The sequence below is a fragment of the Semicossyphus pulcher genome, unplaced genomic scaffold (genome assembly GCF_022749685.1).
Source record: "Semicossyphus pulcher isolate SPU_LCO1_2020_fin unplaced genomic scaffold, fSemPul1.0.p SCAF_5, whole genome shotgun sequence".
Lineage (NCBI taxonomy): Eukaryota > Metazoa > Chordata > Actinopteri > Labriformes > Labridae > Semicossyphus > Semicossyphus pulcher.
Window position 1 is genome coordinate 7,108,506 of NW_027211726.1, and position 20,058 is coordinate 7,128,563.

A 20,058-nucleotide genomic window follows, 5' to 3' on the forward strand; every position below is an offset into this window, starting at 1 on the left:
CAATTAATACATATGAAGTCACCATATTGCCCAATTGTCATTGACTGCACTAATTATAAGTCTAAATGTAATGTTTTTGTCAAAGACAGAGCAAGGTAAATAATAGGAACTATATGCCTGTAATGTAAGAAAATACTGTAAATAATTATTGAGGTCATTTAACCACACATATAAAACATGTGTGTGATAGTTTCAACATCATGAATGTGGTTTAAGCCCTGATATTACCGTTATGATGACAATGCCACAGACTTCACTTCCTGTCAAAAGAGACTGCGTTGAATGGGAAGTTCTGTCAATCGAATATGAAGGGAACACGAGAGGAAGTCACACTTTTAACAGACGGGCTCAGTAGATTACGCGTGTTGTTCTTTAACTTTGAGCAGAGACAATAGAAACAGTTTCCCTATTTCTGCTTACAACATGAAGCTGATGAAATGTATTCTGATTGTCCAGCTGAGCTGTCTTTGTCAAGGTAATGTCAACATTTCTATACATTTCTGAACAGTTATTCTCTAATTGTCAATTCTGCTGTGAGTTACTACTTTGTGCTTTATGAAACCCACTTTTACAGAGACAATTATACTTTGTTCATTACCATACCATTTTTTTTGCTATCAAAATGGTTTAACTATATTGAATGCTATTTTTTCAAAATGTGTTAACATAAGGAGTGGTTTGTAGTTTATTTGGATCAATTTTGGCCTAAACTGTAGCTAAAAGGACAACATCACATAAAGGAGGGGATCAAATTCTTATTGGAATTAATAAAGAACTGAAAGATGATGTAAAATGATCATGGTCAGTGGACGGACAAGGTAAAAGTTGGTTTCTTTTTTTTCCCAGTTTTTATCACTATTTATAGTAAGTAATTGAAAAAATGAATAGCACTATAATTTAAAAGACATGCTGCTGCCTGTGTGGTAAAATTATCTTTTTACACCTCAGAGGCAAACTTCTGGCAAAAGTCTTCGTACCGTATTCAGTGCATTTCAAAAGAAATCCTTTGGACAAATCTAAAGTGGCCTGTTGTTCCGTAATATTTGCTCTTATTTCTACGTCTCTTATTTTGATTCAAAAAACAAATGGAGAGAATGCCTTTGAAAAAATGTGAATGTTATTTCAAGAGATGGCGTGGAGGTTGAAAGTAGTGCAGAAGAGAAAAATATAGATAAATAGCGCCCCAGAGGAAAAGTGGACAATTTTTTGTGTATATTTAAATTTTTGTCATGTATTTGTACTTTTTAATCTTTTTTTTTTTGAATAATCTGTTTCCTTATATGTATTGTAAAAACTAACCTTTCTGCATTATCTTAATTGTCATATTGCATTTCACTACACAGTTTACCGTTGTGTGTGACGCATACACGTTTGAATCCTTAAGATCATTCAGTCAGGGTACTCTTACTTCAGTCCCAGGGATTCAAAACAGAGTTAACAGTGAAGGTGTAAAATGTGGAAGATCACACATGGTAAACCATTTATTCTCGGTGTCACCCACACTGGGCTGCATCCACATGCTAACACACATCAATTACACAGCCTTGGTCAAGTGGTTACTTTAAAAGCCCTTTGGCGGCTGTTTTTGATGTGGTGTTTAAACTTGATGGTCACACTTTTACTGACAGTGAAGGTAACGAGGCTCTTCCTTTGTTAATTTCAGCTTTGCAAAACTCCACCCAGACAAACCCAAACCATGTCCCGGTGAGGGCTGAGGAAGAGGAATCCAACAGTAAGTTAAATATTTCCTCCCTCATACACAAACACAGTCGAACCAGAATTTTTTAGCCCACTTTTTGTCCAGAATCAGGGTGCACACTTTATGCAGAGAATGTTAGTATAGCATTGCTCTTACTGTAACAGGATGTGGCTGACCTGCTTGTGAAACATCTCTGTGTTTCTTGCAGGTGCAAATCAAACATTGTGTGATAGAAAAAGGCATCTCCCACACAGAGTCTCGTTTGCTCTGCAAGAGACCTTTGCTTCTCTTTCTGTGTGGGTTGGTGCTCATGTGCATCCTCAGTAGCAAAGATTGTCCCAGAAACATCTCAGTCCATTACATTTACATTCAGAACCACTGAAATCCTATATGCCAAACTAATAATGGATTTAAAATTGTTACAGTTAAACAGAGCTGAGTAATATACATATTATAAAAGAACTGGTGCCAGAAAATTGAAAAAATAAAGTACAACATTTTTCCTTTTTAATTGTACGGTTGTATGTATAAAAAGTAGAGATAAACAGGAAATGTGGGTGGGTGGAGAGAGTGAGATGTATGATATGCAACACTATTAAAAACATCAATAAAAAAGAATGTTGTAAATGTAACACAAGTGAGAATCACATTTTAAAGAATTTCATGTAATGTGGAAACAGACACTCGTAAATTGCTGCCAAGTAAGCACAAAAAATAGTGAATAGTGTTGTAGGAGCCATGATGTGTGTTTTACCTATGTTATGTTATTTGTTACGTTTCACTCCTTTTTATGGGTTAATAATTTTTTCCGGTAATTTGCAGTCGGGCATGGTTTCACATAACCTGTCATGACGGTCATCGTCATAGTTACCGTTGTTTTCAAGTTATTTTTTGCCTTTTTGTTTCCGTGCATTTGATAGTCTTAATATAGATAGTTAAATAAAAGGTTAAAACTTATCAGGACGTTGGAGTGCTTTTTGGAATGATATGCGTCACAGCAAGCTCTAAGCGGCACTTATTAATCATAGTTGCTACAAGTGTAATTGAAATAGCCTGTTTCAACCACTAATTACAACCAAAACACTTAATAACTACATCAGAAAATAAACAAACTTACAACATTATAGAATAATTTTTAAATCCCCAAAGAAAAAGAATAATACATTTTTATTGTCAGCAGAAAATAAAGTTTGAAGCTATATTATTTTATTATATTTATTTAATGCTGCTATTATTTTGGGTAGTAATGAACGCCATTAAATGGTAGGGAAACATGTGGCTTAGGTGTTTGTTTTAGTATATCTGAAGTTGCTAAAAATGTAATTCAAAAATGTAACGAGGGCCTCCTGGATTAAAAGAAAGGCTCAATTTGAGGTGCTTTTTAAATAGAGATTAAAAGAACACTCACACTAAATAATTCAACATATTACAGGTGTATATATTTATCATCATCTTGGTTAACTCAAATTGAAAAAAGGCACATTAAACAGTGATATCTGTTTGTGTTTCAAGTGTTTCAGTCAAACCAGAAGAAGTTTAACAAATTTGATTCCTATTTTTGAGTGTTATTTGAATAATCAACACATAAATAATTTTGTGTTTCTGCTTCTATGTCCTCAGCTGATCCTCACATTCACAAACTCTCTGGTAAATGCCACTTCACGCTCAGGATGCCAGGAAACAGGAGCGCTGATGTGGTGGCACTGAAAGCAGAATATACAGATTTGTTGGTTGAACAGATTTGTCAGGATCTCGACTGTGGCAGCGTCTTTCATGTGGATAAAAACAGCTCACCTCCCGGTGTCACCTGCTTTAACAACTGTTTGTACCGAGAGGGTCGATTACAGAACTGCTCGCAGAGCGCCGGAGGAAACTGCACAGTGATAGCTGGAGCTGTTTGTGGTAAAGTTTTTCTCAGACATCTCTTACAGTTACAGAAAGATCGGTTTGTTTTCTTACAGTTTTTTATTAGCTTGTATTTCTTATTGGTTACATTCTTCATTTGTTCAACTATGTGGGCAGAGACTGCAGCTTAAATATTGTAAATTAAACATATAAAATGTTGTGTTCAGCCTGTAAAAAGGTCAGCGTATTACATATGTATAATTTTCATTCTTCTTGTACACTATTTAATGCATTAATATGAATTCACAATATATATAGATATTTATATTTTTAGATATAACTTACACAAAACTGCTATAATACAAATTTAACATTTAACATCGTTTAAGTGTTCCAAAACTAAGGACAAAACTACTTTGTGAGGTTTGAATTGAATATCTCTGTTTTATTCTCTAATAATCAAATCAATTCTTACCTTCATTATAAGGACTGCCATATGCTGATAGCACATTGTCTTTCTCAGGCCAGCAGGCTGTCCGTCTTGCAGGAGGATCAGACCGCTGTAATGGACGGGTGGAGCTGTGGAGAAACGGGAGGTGGGGCACCGTGTGTGACGACCAGTGGGATCTGCGGGATGCTGACGTGGTGTGCGCCCAGCTGGGCTGCGGTTACGCTATCAGTGTGACGGGACAGGGTGGCTCCTTCCCCATGGGCAGAGGACCGGTCCACCTGGATGAGCTGAACTGTACGGGCAAAGAGGAGAACCTGTGGGCCTGTCCGGCTGCGCAGGACGAGTCCGACTGTGGACACAAGGAGGATGCTGGTGTCGTGTGCTCAGGTCACAGTCCAAAAACATATTCATACATACAGAATAAAAAATGACTAATTTGAAACATGACTATATATAACAAAATGAGAAAGTTTGGCTGAAAAGCTCATAATTGACCTTGGAAATGCTTACAAGCTTTTTGGGATGCTTGAAAGCTCCTAAAAATGATGGACATTGAGTAACGACTTATATTAGGCTACTTTGTTTTAAATAGCACAAAAAACTCCAAAGCTCAACAAAGTGGAGCTTTATTCTGAGCCCTAACGTCAAGAAGCTAACACGCTCATAGCAACAGATTTAGCATCCTGATGTCACGCAGGTTTAACGTTTAATGTTCACTATCTTAGTTTAGCAAGGTTGCATGTTAACACTGACGCTGAGTTGAGTTATATTAGGCTATTTTGATTTGAATAGCACAAAAAAATTCAAAGCACAAGAAAACCAACCGTGACACACAGTGTAGCCTTATCCTGTACGCTAACGTCAACATGCTAACATGCTCGTAGCAATAGTGTTAGCATGCTGATATTCAGCAGGTGTTATGTGTACAATGTTCCCTTAGGGTAGTTAGTTAGCATGCTAACATTTGCAATTTAGCACTAATCACAAAACAATTAATTGTGATTGGGGATGTGAATGTCTGAACCAAATTACCAGGCAATTCATCCAGTATTTGTTGAAACCAATGACTGTATATATAGATATATATATCTTTTTATACAGTCTATGGTTGAAACATTTAGCTCAAATACACAAATGTCATCCTCATGATGGCGCTAAAAAAGTCAGGGCATCCCCAAAGTCAAGAAGATTAATCTTCTGGGTCCCATGAATGTCTATTTAAAGTTTTTTGGCAATCCATAAAGTAGTTGTAGAGATATTTCAATCAGATACAAAGTGGTGGACGGACAGGCTGACATTTCCACCACATATCCAAGTAGGCAGATTGAATCTCTAATTTGCCCATTAAATACCCAGTTTGTGTTTTTATTGTTAACATCAACCGACACAGCTAATATCATATTTATTTTCTCTTATGTGTGTCTCTGTTTAGAGATGAAAGCAATCAGACTGACGGGGGGTCTGGACCGCTGCTCGGGTAAAGTGGAGGTCCATCGTAACGGCAGCTGGGGAACATTGTGTGATAACTGCTGGAATGAAAAGTTGGCCTCCACGGTGTGTTCAATGCTGCAGTGTGGAGCAAAGCCAAAGCAGTTCTCCCAGTTTGTCCCTCCTCTCGCCCACAACACTGGGGCACTGTGGTTTTATCTGTGTGATCCAGGTGTGCAGAATCTGTGGCAGTGCAGGGAGATCGTCAACAGCCCACACCTCTGTAGAACATCAAAAGCATCCGGTGTCGTCTGTAATGGTGAGTGATACAGCGTGTGCCTGTGCTCGTTAATTAAGTTAATTAATGTTCGACAACAATATGGGATAGAGTTGCATCATTTGGCAGTATATCCCAATGACATGGCTAAGAAACAGTAAACCGGGAGCAGCACATAGAGGTGCCATTTTTTGTTGAAATGTTGTTATTGTTTTCTTTTTTTTCACTCCCATAAGATGCACAAAACTATAATCAAAAGCAGTTAGGTATTCTATTCATTAATATACACTTCTGTTTTTCTTGCAATTTTCAATCTCTTGTATTAGGTAGGGTTTCAACGGCTTATCTATGATTGCAGAATTACAGAAAGTGTCTGAAGAAAATGTTACTGTTTACAATGTGATATTTATTTACAATTATACTTTTTATGTGCAAATTCGTGTTGTTGCAACCCAAGTTCAAAATTCTTGTCTTATTAATTTTCTTTGTTTATCAGTAGGCTACAAATAAACATTTTACATTGTTTTTTTTAACACAAATATCAAGCAATTTACAGATCCATTATATATAATTTTAATTATTTAATTTTTTACATTATAGCTATATAAAAAGAAAGATAGCTGAACCAGAATTCCAATAAAATCTTATAAATATATCTAATAAATATAAAATGTTTGCACTTTCAGGTTGTATTGTTCAACCTCTACCAGAAATAATAGAGACAAAATTTCAGATGTGTTTTGTTTTTGGATAATTATATAATAATAATATAAAGTTTTTCTTTTTTTTAAATACACATATTTTTTTATACACGTATTCACTTTAAGCTTGTGTTTAGACAGTATGTGAGTCATGACTGAATCATTTTCAAAAGCTCACGTTCAACTTTCCTTTAATTTTTTGTCAGCTCACATCAAGACTGAATATTTTTGTTCTTGTAGGTTCCCTCGGGTTTCCTACAGCAACCACACCTACCGCAACTAATGCAACTGTAACTACTTCGACCACCGGTAAATATTTTACTTTTTTATTTTAATAAAAAAGGAAATATCAGATTTTATTTATATTATATAATATTTTTAATGTAATGCAACAGAATATACGTCAGAAGATGGTGATCAACAAGCACATAAATGATGATGTTTTTCTCTCTCTCCATCCCAGAATTTGTGACCCCTTTCGCTCCTCCTCAAAGCTTCTTCTCAGCGTCCACAGAACTTCTCTGCTCGATAGCTGTGTCTCTTCTGCTCCTCGTGTTTTTCATCACAAACACGGTCCTCTGTTGCCATTACAGAAGAAGAAACGGTTAGTTCTCTTCACTTCAGTCTGCGCTACAGTCTCACCTCTGAACACAGAGTCTAACATTTTACCGTTTGAAGCTCTGCACTTGAATTACGATCAGGGTGCTTTGCCTTCAGCAGTTGTGAAACCGATCAGTAAAAGCTTTTACATCATACTTTTGTGCTCTTCGTTTTGGTTTATCTTGCCTTTCTTAGGGTAGTGCTGTTTATGGTTAACTTATACACAGCATATTGATCTGTCAGGTGATCAATGGATGGATGGATGGATGAAGTACTTTATTTACCCCCGAGGGGAAATTAGATTGTAAAAGCTGCTTCACACACCACATACTACACATTGAACACTTTAAATCTCTTTTCAATTGCAGTAAATTCCATTTACTTTACATATATTTAACCCCATTGTCCCAATACACTTCTTCTGAACCCATCAATATAAAAAAGTTGCCTATTAAATTGTCCATCAATAAGCATTTTTTTATTAACAAGAGTTGCTTTCGGTTCCTTTTCTTGGAGGAGCTTTAATGTACAGAATGACGCGTGCACAGTTTTACACTAGATAGCTGTTTTATTCTTCACCTGCTGTAGGCTTTGAAGCCAGTCGTCTTCCAAAATGCAACTTACAAAAGTGTATAACGGAAACTTACGCTGACAATGGTCTTTACAGTGAAGTAGCAGAAGTCTTACATCTGAATTTTTCAATAAAAGAGAAAGATAAGATGGAATTTAACAATGTTTTTATGTTCATTTATATTAATTATTATTATATATTATATTATTTATTATATAATGTTGCTTAATCAGATTTAAGGGTCTTTAATACAAAACACAATTTCAAATGTAATACACTTTTTTTTTTCAAAGCACAACATTTTGATCCAATCTCTCCAGTATACTTACAGATCTGTCACTTTTAAGACCAACTTTGAAACAACTCTATATAAGACCATAGACGCAACAGACACAAACCCAAACAGTACGAGTTTCAGACAGTTTACTATAATAATCCATATCCCCTTTATTGTGTCCACAGCGTTCTTGCTCCAACAGAGCCGCACCAACTCCGGACATCGCTCTGAACATCATCACGACAGCTACCAAGACTGTGTTAACCTCGTCAAGATCACCAACACACCTCAGACAGATGGTGAGACGCCGAACAATCCCAATAATATGATAAATAGTACTGTGTATACTAACATGCATCTTTCTTTAGAACCTAAATACATTTGTGCTTTTATTTATATACGTACATGTCTAGTGGTGTGAAAGTTGAAGCTGTGCAGTATCTGCAAAGCGTTCAGTCATTTCATCAACTCGCTTTCTTTGTTGTGTTTCTCTCAAAAAAGTCCCCTCCAACCCCAGGTATCTTTGGACCCAGCTTAGTAGTGTTGACAGCCCGTCAGTAGATACAGACTATGAGCAGTATGAGCCAAGCAATGAGCCATCTGTCCCTTTATCAACCTTTCGGAGTGAGCTATGTTCTTTTATTTCCTCTTCACTTGTATTAATCCTGTGTGTTTCTCAATCTCTGCTGCATGAGATGTTGTTTCTCTTTTGCTGCACTTGCGGTTGAAGTTTGTGTGTGTGTGTGTGTGTGTGTGTGTGTGTGTGTGTGTGCAAATCAATGCTGTTTGCACTGAATGTTTGCAGGAGTGTTTGTGATCAAATCTAAGTGCTTCTTGTGCATCATCCAGATTCTCAACGGTACAAAACAGACATGAACCCTTTGATGCAGCCCTCAGGTCTTGAAAGCCTCTTTGAGGAAGGTGAGTCACAGTTAGATTAAAAGTTTTCAAAGACACTAAGATGTTACAAATTGGCAAATACATACAATAATATTTCCGCTGTGCAGTTTTGAAGTTCCTAATTATCACAAGATAAAGGGTGGTATAAACACAGCTGGGACTTTCCCGAGAACATTTGCCACTGTGGTGTTTGGATTCATTAATGTTCCCATCAAATATAATTTGAATTTAATTACATTTACCTTTATTAATTCTTAACAAGGACATTTCTTGTGTTTAGTTCCTTTGTTGGGGTTTATTTAGTCATACACACCCTAAAAGTTGGTCTAAATATTCACACACACACCCATACACCCACAGACACACCTTGTCCACCACTTGCACTTGCACTTTGTCCCTACAAGGAAGGCCAGTCCTCATAATGCGTCTGCGTACACAGATTTTTGTCCCCACACTTGTGATGTCCCCATAAGATTGGCCGGTCCCCATTATGCACACAGATTTTTGTCCCCACAACATGAGCCGTACACAACCTACAAGTTTGTCCAGATATTCACACACACACACACACACACACACACACACACACACACACACACACACACACACACATACCCGCACACAGACACCTTGCCCACCACCACTTACATTATTGGGACTTTCACTTTTGCTCCATAAAGAAGGCGGGTCCCCATAATGCAATTATGTACACAATTTTGTTGTCCTCACAAAATGAATGATGTCCCCAAGAGGAAGGTCGGTTCCCATAATGTGACTGCATACACATCATTTTGTCGACACAATATGAGTGATGTCCCCATAAGGATGGCCGTCCCCATAATGCAATTGTATATGCAGATTTCTGTCCCCTCTACATGAGTCATACACACACACACACACAAATTTGTCTAGATATTTAAACACACACACATACACACACACCCACTCACACACACCTTGCCAACCACTTACATTATTTGGACTTTACATTTTGTGACTGCAAACATAGATTTTTGTCCCCACAACATGAGTGATGGTCTAATAAAGAATGCCGGTCCCCATTATTTTTTAGTTTGTTTAGAAAATTGTCGTCAATCATTATTTTGAACCAAAGTATTACATATTTAATTAAGAAATATTTATATGTTAATTTTGATTTTTTGTTTTTTGTCTTGAATATGACATTTTGAAGCCAGTTTTTACACAACAATGTTTTTGCTTTTAACAAGTGCTAGTAGTTGTAAAAAAATGTAGCCCCTGTTCCCTGTATACTTTGTATCTAGTTGATGTGTTTTGTAATTCAATATGTCCCTGGTATGTTTCTGGTTTCTGTTTCTGGTTAAATAAGGGATGAAGTTAATAAAAAAACAAAAACATATATTTTATTTTACAGGCCCTGAACCCAATAATGAAGTAATGGGAGTCTTTACAGGCTGTAATGGTGACCCCATGGATGCTCAATATGCCAGAGTGTCAAGAATTACAGTGGACTCCTTTGATACCTCTAGTACGTCCTCGGGGGAGTGCTACGAAAACACAAACAACGGCTATGTTATAGCCACACCCGGTCAGTCTGATTCTTCCACCTGCTTCTCTTTAACCAGTATCTTGTTGTAAAGTTACAGTTAAAATGAATGAGGGCCAGTAGAGTTTTGTTTAATCATTTGTACGAAAATTAAATTTCGGTCGGATTTCGCACACTTATGTTTGCAATAAGCTTGGCAACTTTTTATTTTACTTGTAATGTGTGTTATTGCAGTTGTTTTGAACTGTTTTAAAGGAAAATTTAAAGGAAATGGTCAGCACATGATCAAAAATGCTTATTTCCTTTTTTGCCGCAAGTTTAACAATGAGAACATCATTCATGTATCTGTATGCTTCATATAAGACTACAGTCTTATTATGTTTGGAGCAAGCCATGCTCTCTGTTTTCACCCTTCTATGTATATTAAATACTTCACACTAAGTGGTATGCTTAGCTAAGCTAACAGGTTGCTAGCTGTAGCTTCAAATTTGCTGTACAGACATGAAAGAGGTATAAGACCATCATGTAGCTGTGGACAAGAAATGGGATAAACGTATGTCCCAAAATGATTTAAAGCGGGATCCACCATATTGAATTACTTCAGTGTATTTGGTAATATTAATAGAGAGTGTTGAGTGTTCTTTCCATGGGAAATTATGAATAACATTGGGAAAGTTGAATTTTTTATATACAAGATTTATCCCCACTTATTTATCCCAATAATTTGTATACAGTCCCTGAACTAAATCTGTGGATGTTTGCAGCTGTGAGTCAAGAAAAACACACTCATGACTTAAAGCCACAAGGAGGTTGTGAAAGAAAAAGCACATCTGAAATGCTCTTCAACAGCTTATAAGATATATAAGATCTTAAATTAAATCACATGACCTCTGCTTTCACAAATTGCAGAGCTAGGACCACGCGAGTCATCAGCTGTCACTGACCCTTCGAGGCCTGCTTGTAGCAATGATCAACATTACGCCGGACAAACAAGACACCAGCAATATTCAGGTAAATGTCACTCAACACGTTACAGGAACAGATGTTACACTAACTGGAAAGTTAAGATCAATAACATTTGCTGATCTATGTTATCATCTGATTATCAGGTGTTGAAGACGATGGCCCCATCTACTCTCCTGTGAGCCCCGACCTAAACTCCTCATCTGAGGATGACTATGATGATGTCGACTGTTTACCGTAATAGAGCATGAGTTTGGGACTGAAGAGAACTGTTGTGAAACCTCCAGCTGCAATCAAAGGAAGCATACGACTGTAAGACTAAACACCTGCTGAGACAAAAAGCCAATAAACGTTAGGTCAGTGATTCGTAGGCTGAAAGTAGTCAACATGTAAAGGTTAAAAATGGGCTCCCGGATACATATTAATGTGGCAATTTAGTGACTACATTTCTTTGTGTACTGGAATTACAACTTGTTTAACATTTAAATGCTATTAATACAATCATTATTTCAGTCAGACAACAACGTTTGTAATACTTTGAAATGTTTATTGCAGCAGCGTAACATAGCTTGTGTTTGGCGTCTAGACAACGACCTCATCACCCATCCTAGATTTATTTAACATGCAGAAATTTGAGGAGTGATGAGATAATATCCTAGAATAGGCATCTTAAAATGCTTTTGTCAACTAATTTTTAAACTAAGTTTTATGACTGATCTTTGTCCTGGAACATATCAAACTACTGCTTTCTCTCAAGTACGATAACACAGGGTCAATAAAGCTATAAAATTGATTATCTGAACTGCAGCTTGTCCATCAAAATTAACAAATTGTTGTCTTTTTGTCTAGTTTTGAGCACTGAAACCCTCTATTGGTGCATTTAATAGTGTTCAGACAGTCAGATGTCATGCGAGTTGGCTGTGTAAAAAGATGCACTCATTCATCTTTGTCCAAAAATCACTGGAGAAAAATGACAAGCATATTTGGATTTTGTAAAAATAGTTATGATTGATTTTGCTCATGTTTTGTGTTGAAAAGTTACGGTGTAATTTAACTTCATATAATAATCCTCATTTTGATGGATTGAATATCTAAGTCAACTAACATGTCACAAAAGGGTTCGTCCCAATATTTAGGCCATATAGTGTATTCATATAATGTATTAAAAGTGTAATAAAACTTTGTAGTTCTACCACAAGGTGGCACTACAAGCTTGTAAACGTTTCAGTGCCTTACTGGAGTGAAGCCCTCACATGAAAACTACAGAAAAAAAGTTTTAGTACCATAACTTTTGCCAAAGCGATATTTTCCAGGCTGTAACACTTTGTGACGAATACCCGTTCGTGCCTAGCGAGGGAGAAGTCAAATTAAATGCACTGTGAAAAAGTTTGAGAGGGGAACTCTGGATCCTGATCGGGGGCCAACATAAACCATCGGTGCAGTTTGAAACCAGAGCTGGCACGGCTCTTCTTGGTCCATTACATCTGCTGCAGCTGCAGAGCATCAACGCTTCCTTGATCCAAAGTGATGCCTTGAATCAAAGTGAGGTCTTGTGTTTTTTGGAGGTAAATATGACAAAATGCTTGAAAGCACCTGTAAAACTTTCAATAGGGGAGGTATCAGTGGTGTGCCTTCACCACTGCTACCTCCCCTGATAGACATGGATACGCTTCTGCTAAGCTAATGTGAGCAGATTTTGGTGTTTTTGGACTGGAAGGTATTTGGCATAAAAGAGGAAGAGGAGGATGTGTTGGGGGTCTGTGGAGGCGAGAGGAATGGGAGGATCTCGGGGGTGAATCTGATTAGAAAAGGAGGAGGTAGACTAAGAGAAAATGTGTCAAAGAATCATATATTACACTCAAATTTAGTTCAGAGCTCAGCATCCAGATAAACAGGCGAATTAACGACCAGATCTGCTTATGAAATTCAATCTCTTTCACATGCCAGAGAGTCCAGCACACACGCACACACGCACACACACACACACACCACTCAATGGTCATCTAAAAGTATGCTGTCTGATATATTACACATCCTCCTCGAACAGTTTGCTTTTGTTTTATTCTGCTCTGCAAGATTGATAAGTCAGAATCCTCATATCTGTGGATTTACAGCCCTGATTAACATCAAGGGAAAGAAAAGCAGTGCTCCAGTATTTCAAGTAGCTCCTAGTATTTGAGGGATTAGAAGATCAACCCTCTGTTTTTACTTTGTTCATTAAATCAGTTACACACAGAGGATTACAGCTCCATAAGTCGCTAAGTTGCTCAAAGCGTCCCGACAACTGAACCAGTCCGGGTTTAAACTTTTGAACTCTGTTTGTTGCAGGAGGCCTGGAGACGACAGTACCTGCCTGCCAACAATATGTAGCACATACAGTACTGGGACTTAATATACAGCTGACTGGCTTTTGGCATTTCAGCAGTGGAAACATGTTGACAATATGGGTCAAGCTTACAGCTGTTCAAGTTCCTTACAACATTTGTTTCTTATGATGAAATGTTCTCAAGTCACTGTTAAGCTTTTTCCTGAAGTTTGTCCTTCAGTGAATGCATCTTGTAACACTCATGTTATTGTATAATAACAGGTGGTCACAAGGGGAAATTCAAATATGGTTAGAAGCTCCAGAAATAACAATTCAGTGAGCTTCATGTGAGGAATGAACCTGCATACTCAAATGTTATTAAGCAGTTAATCAACTGACTACCTATGGTGTAAAAAGGGTTGTGTAACCACGGAGAACTCTTCTGTTCAGGTGTTTATCTTCTTTCAGCTCATTGTTTAGATTTCACCACATATTTATTTTTTTCTGTTCCAACGCTCATCAGGAAGCTGTTTTCTGCAAAAAAAATATCATAAATCCACTGTCGCTAGTTGCTCAGCAAACAAAAATACTGGCTGTTTAACATACAGATACGATACAACACAATACAACACGATACAATATCATACGACATGACACAATACGATGCGATACAATATGACATGACACGATACGACACGACACGATACGATACGACATGATACAATAGGATACGATAAGATACGACACGATCCAAAACAACACGACACAATACGATGCGATACAATACGACAAGATACAATACAATATGATACAACACAATACAAAATAATACAACACAATACAACACGATACGATACGACATGATTCAATAAGATACGATACGATACGTCACAATACGATACAATACCATACAACACGATACAACACAATACAACACGATACACCACGATACAATAAGACACGGTACAATACAACATGATACGACACGATACTATATGACACGATACGACACGACACAACACGACAATAAGGAATTCTATTGTGTTCTGTTGCTCTCAATGGAAAATAGCATCTTTGAACACCAGTTTGTCACTTTTGGAGCGATCAGACTTTGTAAAAATAAACCACAGTTGTCGTCTATATTAAATACACAAAATCAAAAATCATTTCTTTTTAACGGAATACTTGACACCAGTTTGAAGTCCTCACAGACGCAGAGCTGTCGTCACAACCCTTCTGAATGCCTCAACGGGGGACAAAGGTGGACAAAACCACCTTTCATTTAAATTTATAGAATTTAAATGAATGTTCAACTCTATGAAGCAACTGTATTCAAGCTACAAAACTGTCCTTTGAATCTATGCACATGTTTTATCTGTCATCTGTGTGAATAAAAAGGCATCACACTCTTGAGTAAGTTTTAACTGTTTTCATTGTCACAAACTTCCACATGCAGCTCTTTGGATCATTACAAATACTTTAAACCAGGTTTTATGTACTTTTTCAACAACAAAAAGAGCTAAAAGTCTATCATGTGTGATTAGTGTCTTACTTCACTGTGACCTCGTGGGGTTTGCTCTTGCCTCGGCCTTTGTATTGGCACAGGGACATGTTGCAGGATGGACTGCAGCCAGTGAAATGCAGTGAGGTCATCAGTTTAGGTAGAGCCCCAGATGGTTAGAGACCCGGGCAAAAATCCACCTCAGCTTATTAATCAGAGCCTTTTTTCCCTTCGGCCTCACAATGGAAAAGATTTATACTAAAGCCATTAAATTCACTAATACTCCCCTCCCCTGATTAGTCACCCTCACAGTGAATCAGCCTGTAGTTCGGCTGTAAACGACATTACAACCTGCTGGGCTGGAGCTTAGGTGTACTTGCGAGGGCCCGGTAATAGTGTTGATTACTCTTCACTCATTAGGTAGCTTTCACTGCCGCCACTAAGCCCTCATCAGGAGGTTTTTGGCTGAGCGGCTGGGCAGGGGCCCTGATCCAATTCACCTTTAAAGTTCAGTGGACCTGTCTGGGTTGCTACGGGTCAGAGCGTCGCTCTCCATGCTGTGCGCTCCCAGAGAGGCCCTCATTACCTCATTTCCTGTTACTACTGTACCAGACAAACATTTGACTCTCATGGTTTGGTTTTGTAAAGTTTGCAGTGTGGGTTTTCAAAATGCCGGAGGAAAACACTTGTTGGATAGGCGTTATTGGAACCAACAAAGGTGATTATCACGCAGAATCTTCAGTTTGTATGGTGGCCCTAAGGTGCAAAACACAACAACACTGATTATAAGTCATTTTAATTAAAATGTAATTTTTTATTTTTGCTAAAATTTACAATACACAAAAGACATGTAACAATATACAGTGAAGGGAAAGACAAAAGAACCAGTGGAGTTATTTAAAGTCTCCGGCTAAATAATGTTAGAAATTTCACAATTTAATAGAGAACACAAAATTAACACAGTAGTTACTTAACTTAAGTACTCATAATGGTAAGTAATTCTAAAAGATATTTATTTTAATATTGCTAAAAAAGAAGGTTAACTGAGCCCACTGATTTAAGACCTTGTATATGCAGCATAGATAACTGAATGTAGGGGGCGCCATTACAGGGAAAAACAACAAGTGGCACACAGTAAGACATTTTCCATCACCTATCAGTGATTGGTTCATCAGATGCTATTCAGTATGTTAAAGCAATACGTGAGATTTTCAGTATGTCAGAAATTTTGCTTTGAAAACAATAGTAGGTGTAGTGCACACTGTTCATGGGGAAGTATTACATTATGAAACCCCTGGACACTTCGCCAGTATAAATATACTAGGTATAATCTCTAATCTTAGCTATATGGTGTCGATTTGTAGTCCAAGTAGTGTTGCATGTATTTACTTATCCACTAATCTCTATTAAATATATCTGTTTATGAATGCAGATAACAATCAAGTCGTCCAAGTCTCCTCTCAACGCCAACATCATTCTTGTGTTCAAGTTACACGTATATAGGATATGAAGTATGTTATGTAAGTTGTGCGGCACACAGCAGCTCTTCAACTTACTTGTGTGTGATGTTCTTTCAGGTCTCTGCTCGCTCTGGAAACACCTGCAATTACCTGCACAATTATGTCATTAAAAATTAGAAACAGATAGTGACATGAGCAAAAGAGCTAGGGTAGATTCTAACAGTTTATAACCATATTTGTTTTATTTTGATTTAGTGTGGATGAAAAAAATCCAACAATAATATAAAAAAAAACGAAACAAAAACACCCACTTTTTTCTGAGTGGTCGTCTAACCATGAGTACTAGTTTGGGTTAACCAGAAATGACACAAATTATGTGAACTTTTAGTGCCTTAGAAAATATTTTTTTGTTTTCAGTTTTGGTGTTTCATTCAATTTTGATGTGTTTTGCACTTCTGGGCCACCGTACCTTTCTCACAAGACACCTTTATTAGTCTGTATAAAGAAATGAATCCCAACTTGAAAGCTGTCCTGGCAGCGCAGCGTTTAGCTCATTAACCCTTTTTCTTCTTAGCACCTCGCTGCAGTTAACAGTCTGTGGCCTCTTCCCCACCAAGACACATTCATGTAGCTGCCAATCAGGTCAACGCTGCAATTAAGCTGCTTTAAACTTGTTCAGTGGTGCTTGGAGGCCGTAAAAATACTTCCGTTTGAGTGTCAATGGGAGCCTGTGGTGGTTAACGCTGCATTCATGGGAGAATACATTGTGTCTAGTTAATGTAAGGAGTCTGGTCAGCGGGTCAAAAGGGCAACATGACTGAAGGATACCAGGGTGTGTAGACGTTTCCGGCTGTTTGATCCTGAAGATTCAGACTGTTTTTTCTTCTTCACTTGTCCAACATTTGAATTTCTCAAACACGTAAGAATTTACGCACACATTTCCTTGTTTGCGTCCAAGCAGATGGACTGAGGTTTATGAGTGTGCGGTGCATGTCGGACAGCGGCTTCTCGCTCTGAGTGCCAGTCGCTCAGGACAGGCGTCATCAATCTTGGTCTCCGGTGAAAGGCAGATTGGCTGCCATAAACCAGGCCTGATTGCAGTGTGCTGTTCCCTGCGGAAGAGTTTTCAGGCCGAGGGAGGCATGGAAACAAAACCCTGCACGGACAAACACTGTGTGTGGGACACTGTGCACCGGCTACACTGCAGGGTGGTATACTGTACATGTCTGCAGCAGTGTTCCACATGAGTGATTCATCTGATTATTGTTTATGTCTATCAAAGTAATCCTGTAACTATTTTTGAAGGTTTAGACAACAACAGGTTTCAGTTGGATGGGAAAAATTAGAGAGTTATGACAGAAAAATAAACTTTATGTACAATTTAAGAACTCTCTGAACCAGGGCTGTAGCCATGATTTAGGTTTAGGCAGATTACATAACAAAATTAGCAAGGGGTCCCCTGTCTTATAAGTAGGACCCATGTTAATGGATTCTGCCCTTAAATTGGTATAAAATATGCAGTTAGAAAGCACAATCGACATGTCGTTTATCTGGACATTTTGGAGCCCGAAGAAAGTTGTCCAGCAAACCCAGTTGGTAATCCAACTGTGGATTGGTCAAAGTTCCCGAGTCCCGAGTGTAACCAAAAGACTTGACTGACATACTGTAAGTAACATAAGTATTATTTCACAAACCATGATATGTTTCTTAACGTAACCAAAAGGTTGTGTACCTAAACCTGACATTTACTCTTTTCACAAGATAAACCTCCTGTCCAGTGGTCAATCATGTAAATTATGGATTAACTGACAAGTGACTGATTCTGTCTTTCAGGTATGATCTCCAAGATTTTCATTTGGATAAAGTCTCTGTCTATCACTGAATGAGGTAACACTATGGTGATTGAGCCTATGGCCCACTGATGAAAGCCTTTGCATTTGCAGTATTACAGACTGGGTGTCTGTGTCGACTTTCGTGGAAAAAAAAACAGTGACGCGTTTTCCATCAGCCAGCAGGGGTTGGTCTGCCAGAGAGGGTAGGCGGTGCTAAGCGGCTGCTTCTCCAGTCTCTGCAAGTGTTGTGAGTAAACAGTAATCTACTATGGCTGAACAAACAAAGAAAAGATGGATGACTACAGATACAACTTCAAAAATAAGTGAAAATCCAAAGAAAAAGAAACAAACTCGACGCTCAGATGAAGCAAACAGTCTGAAAAGGAAAGCGACCGTCAGCGAGGAAAATCAAGAGTTACAACCGGAGCCAACCGTGGACGTCACACATGCAACACTGTCTGGATATCTGGGAAGCGTGCTCCTGCAATTACCATTTATCGCCATAGGTGCCGCCAAAGAGAACGAAACTGAGAACTTTGAGATTATAACTTTAAGATGGGATTTATAACATTTATGAGATTTCTATTCTCACCCAAGCTAAATATGGCTAATTTGCTGTTAACTGTTGATATATGTGCTCAGTCTCCTATCGTCAAAATAATAGAAAATGTAAAATATATTGAATTGAACCCCAGCTATAATTCCTCAGCTGTTAGCTCCCTCAAAACCAAACAAACACATCACGACTGGATAACTCTGTCAGTGAGAGTTAAACTGTAACATTAACGTATGCACAGGGTAAAGCTACATTTGGCTCAGGCAGGACGCTGTGGGTGTGAGTCGGCTCTGTTTGGGCACCCCGGGCAAGGTCATTAATAACCAAATCAATTTGTGGTATGGCGAACATTTGTTGCCAACAAAGTTCTCATTCACAGGACTTCAAGCTCTTCAAGCAGGGGACGAAATCTTCTCTTAGCTGAAACAAAGAGGAGATACAACGTTAATCAGTTTGTTCTTGATCACATGACGTCCTCAGTTATAAGGTGTGTGTTGTTTTTTAGATTGAATGAGGTCACTGCAAGATTGATAGCCTGGCATAGTAGGTGATGGTGAGTGAGCTCAGCCAGCTTAGCTTCGAGAGACTGTGTGTGTATGTGTGTGTGTGTGTGTGTGTGTGTGTGTGTGTGTGTGTGTGTGTGTGTGTCAGCCGCTCCATGCCACCAGCTTAACCTCTGGATTCTCCACATTCCAGCCCAAAGTCAGGCACAAGTCTCGCCGCTGGTCCGTTTAAGGTGATTGACGTTATTTGCTACCATTAGGCACTACTATGTAATTGACCTTTGACCCCTCACAAGCGACCTGTTGAAACAGCTTTAAGCCAGATCGTCTAATCTCCATGGGAAAAGCCCTCAATCTAGACTTAGGGCTCTAAAAGCAATCAACACCTAAAGGTGAAGGAGGGGAGCCGAGGTCACAGGCAGCAGATCGCTCCGATCCAGTCGGGGGGGTGATGATGATCAGCGGGCCGCACAAACTTTATCAGGAAAACAACTTTGCGTTCTTAAAGCCTGATTCACGTTTTTCAAGTTATTGTTGTAATTCACAAGACAATCCATTGTGAAAAAGTCTCATCAGGACTGTTAAAAAGCAACATAATTTACACATGAAATTCTGTCAGATGTGAGTTTTATTTTGAAGGTTTGACAGAAAGTTTGGTTCGCTT

General features: G+C 38.2%; 1 protein-coding gene across 2 annotated transcripts; it reads left to right on the forward strand.

Annotated features, from left to right (window-relative positions):
- Positions 1–357: 357 nt before the first annotated feature.
- Positions 358–12,423, forward strand: LOC138609032 (T-cell differentiation antigen CD6-like). 2 transcript variants are annotated; one of them, XM_069681637.1, is made up of 13 exons: positions 358–475; positions 1,664–1,732; positions 3,320–3,601; positions 4,068–4,382; positions 5,428–5,742; positions 6,642–6,710; positions 6,865–7,005; positions 8,035–8,148; positions 8,351–8,473; positions 8,699–8,770; positions 10,143–10,316; positions 11,184–11,285; positions 11,384–12,423. In XM_069681637.1, exons 1-13 carry the CDS (start codon positions 424–426, stop codon positions 11,476–11,478), a joined length of 1,923 nt encoding a protein of 640 aa, XP_069537738.1. In that variant the 5' UTR covers positions 358–423; the 3' UTR covers positions 11,479–12,423. The 2 variants fall into 2 exon arrangements, with proteins under 2 accessions (XP_069537738.1, XP_069537739.1); XM_069681638.1 differs by lacking the exon at positions 8,351–8,473.
- Positions 12,424–20,058: the final 7,635 nt, after the last annotated feature.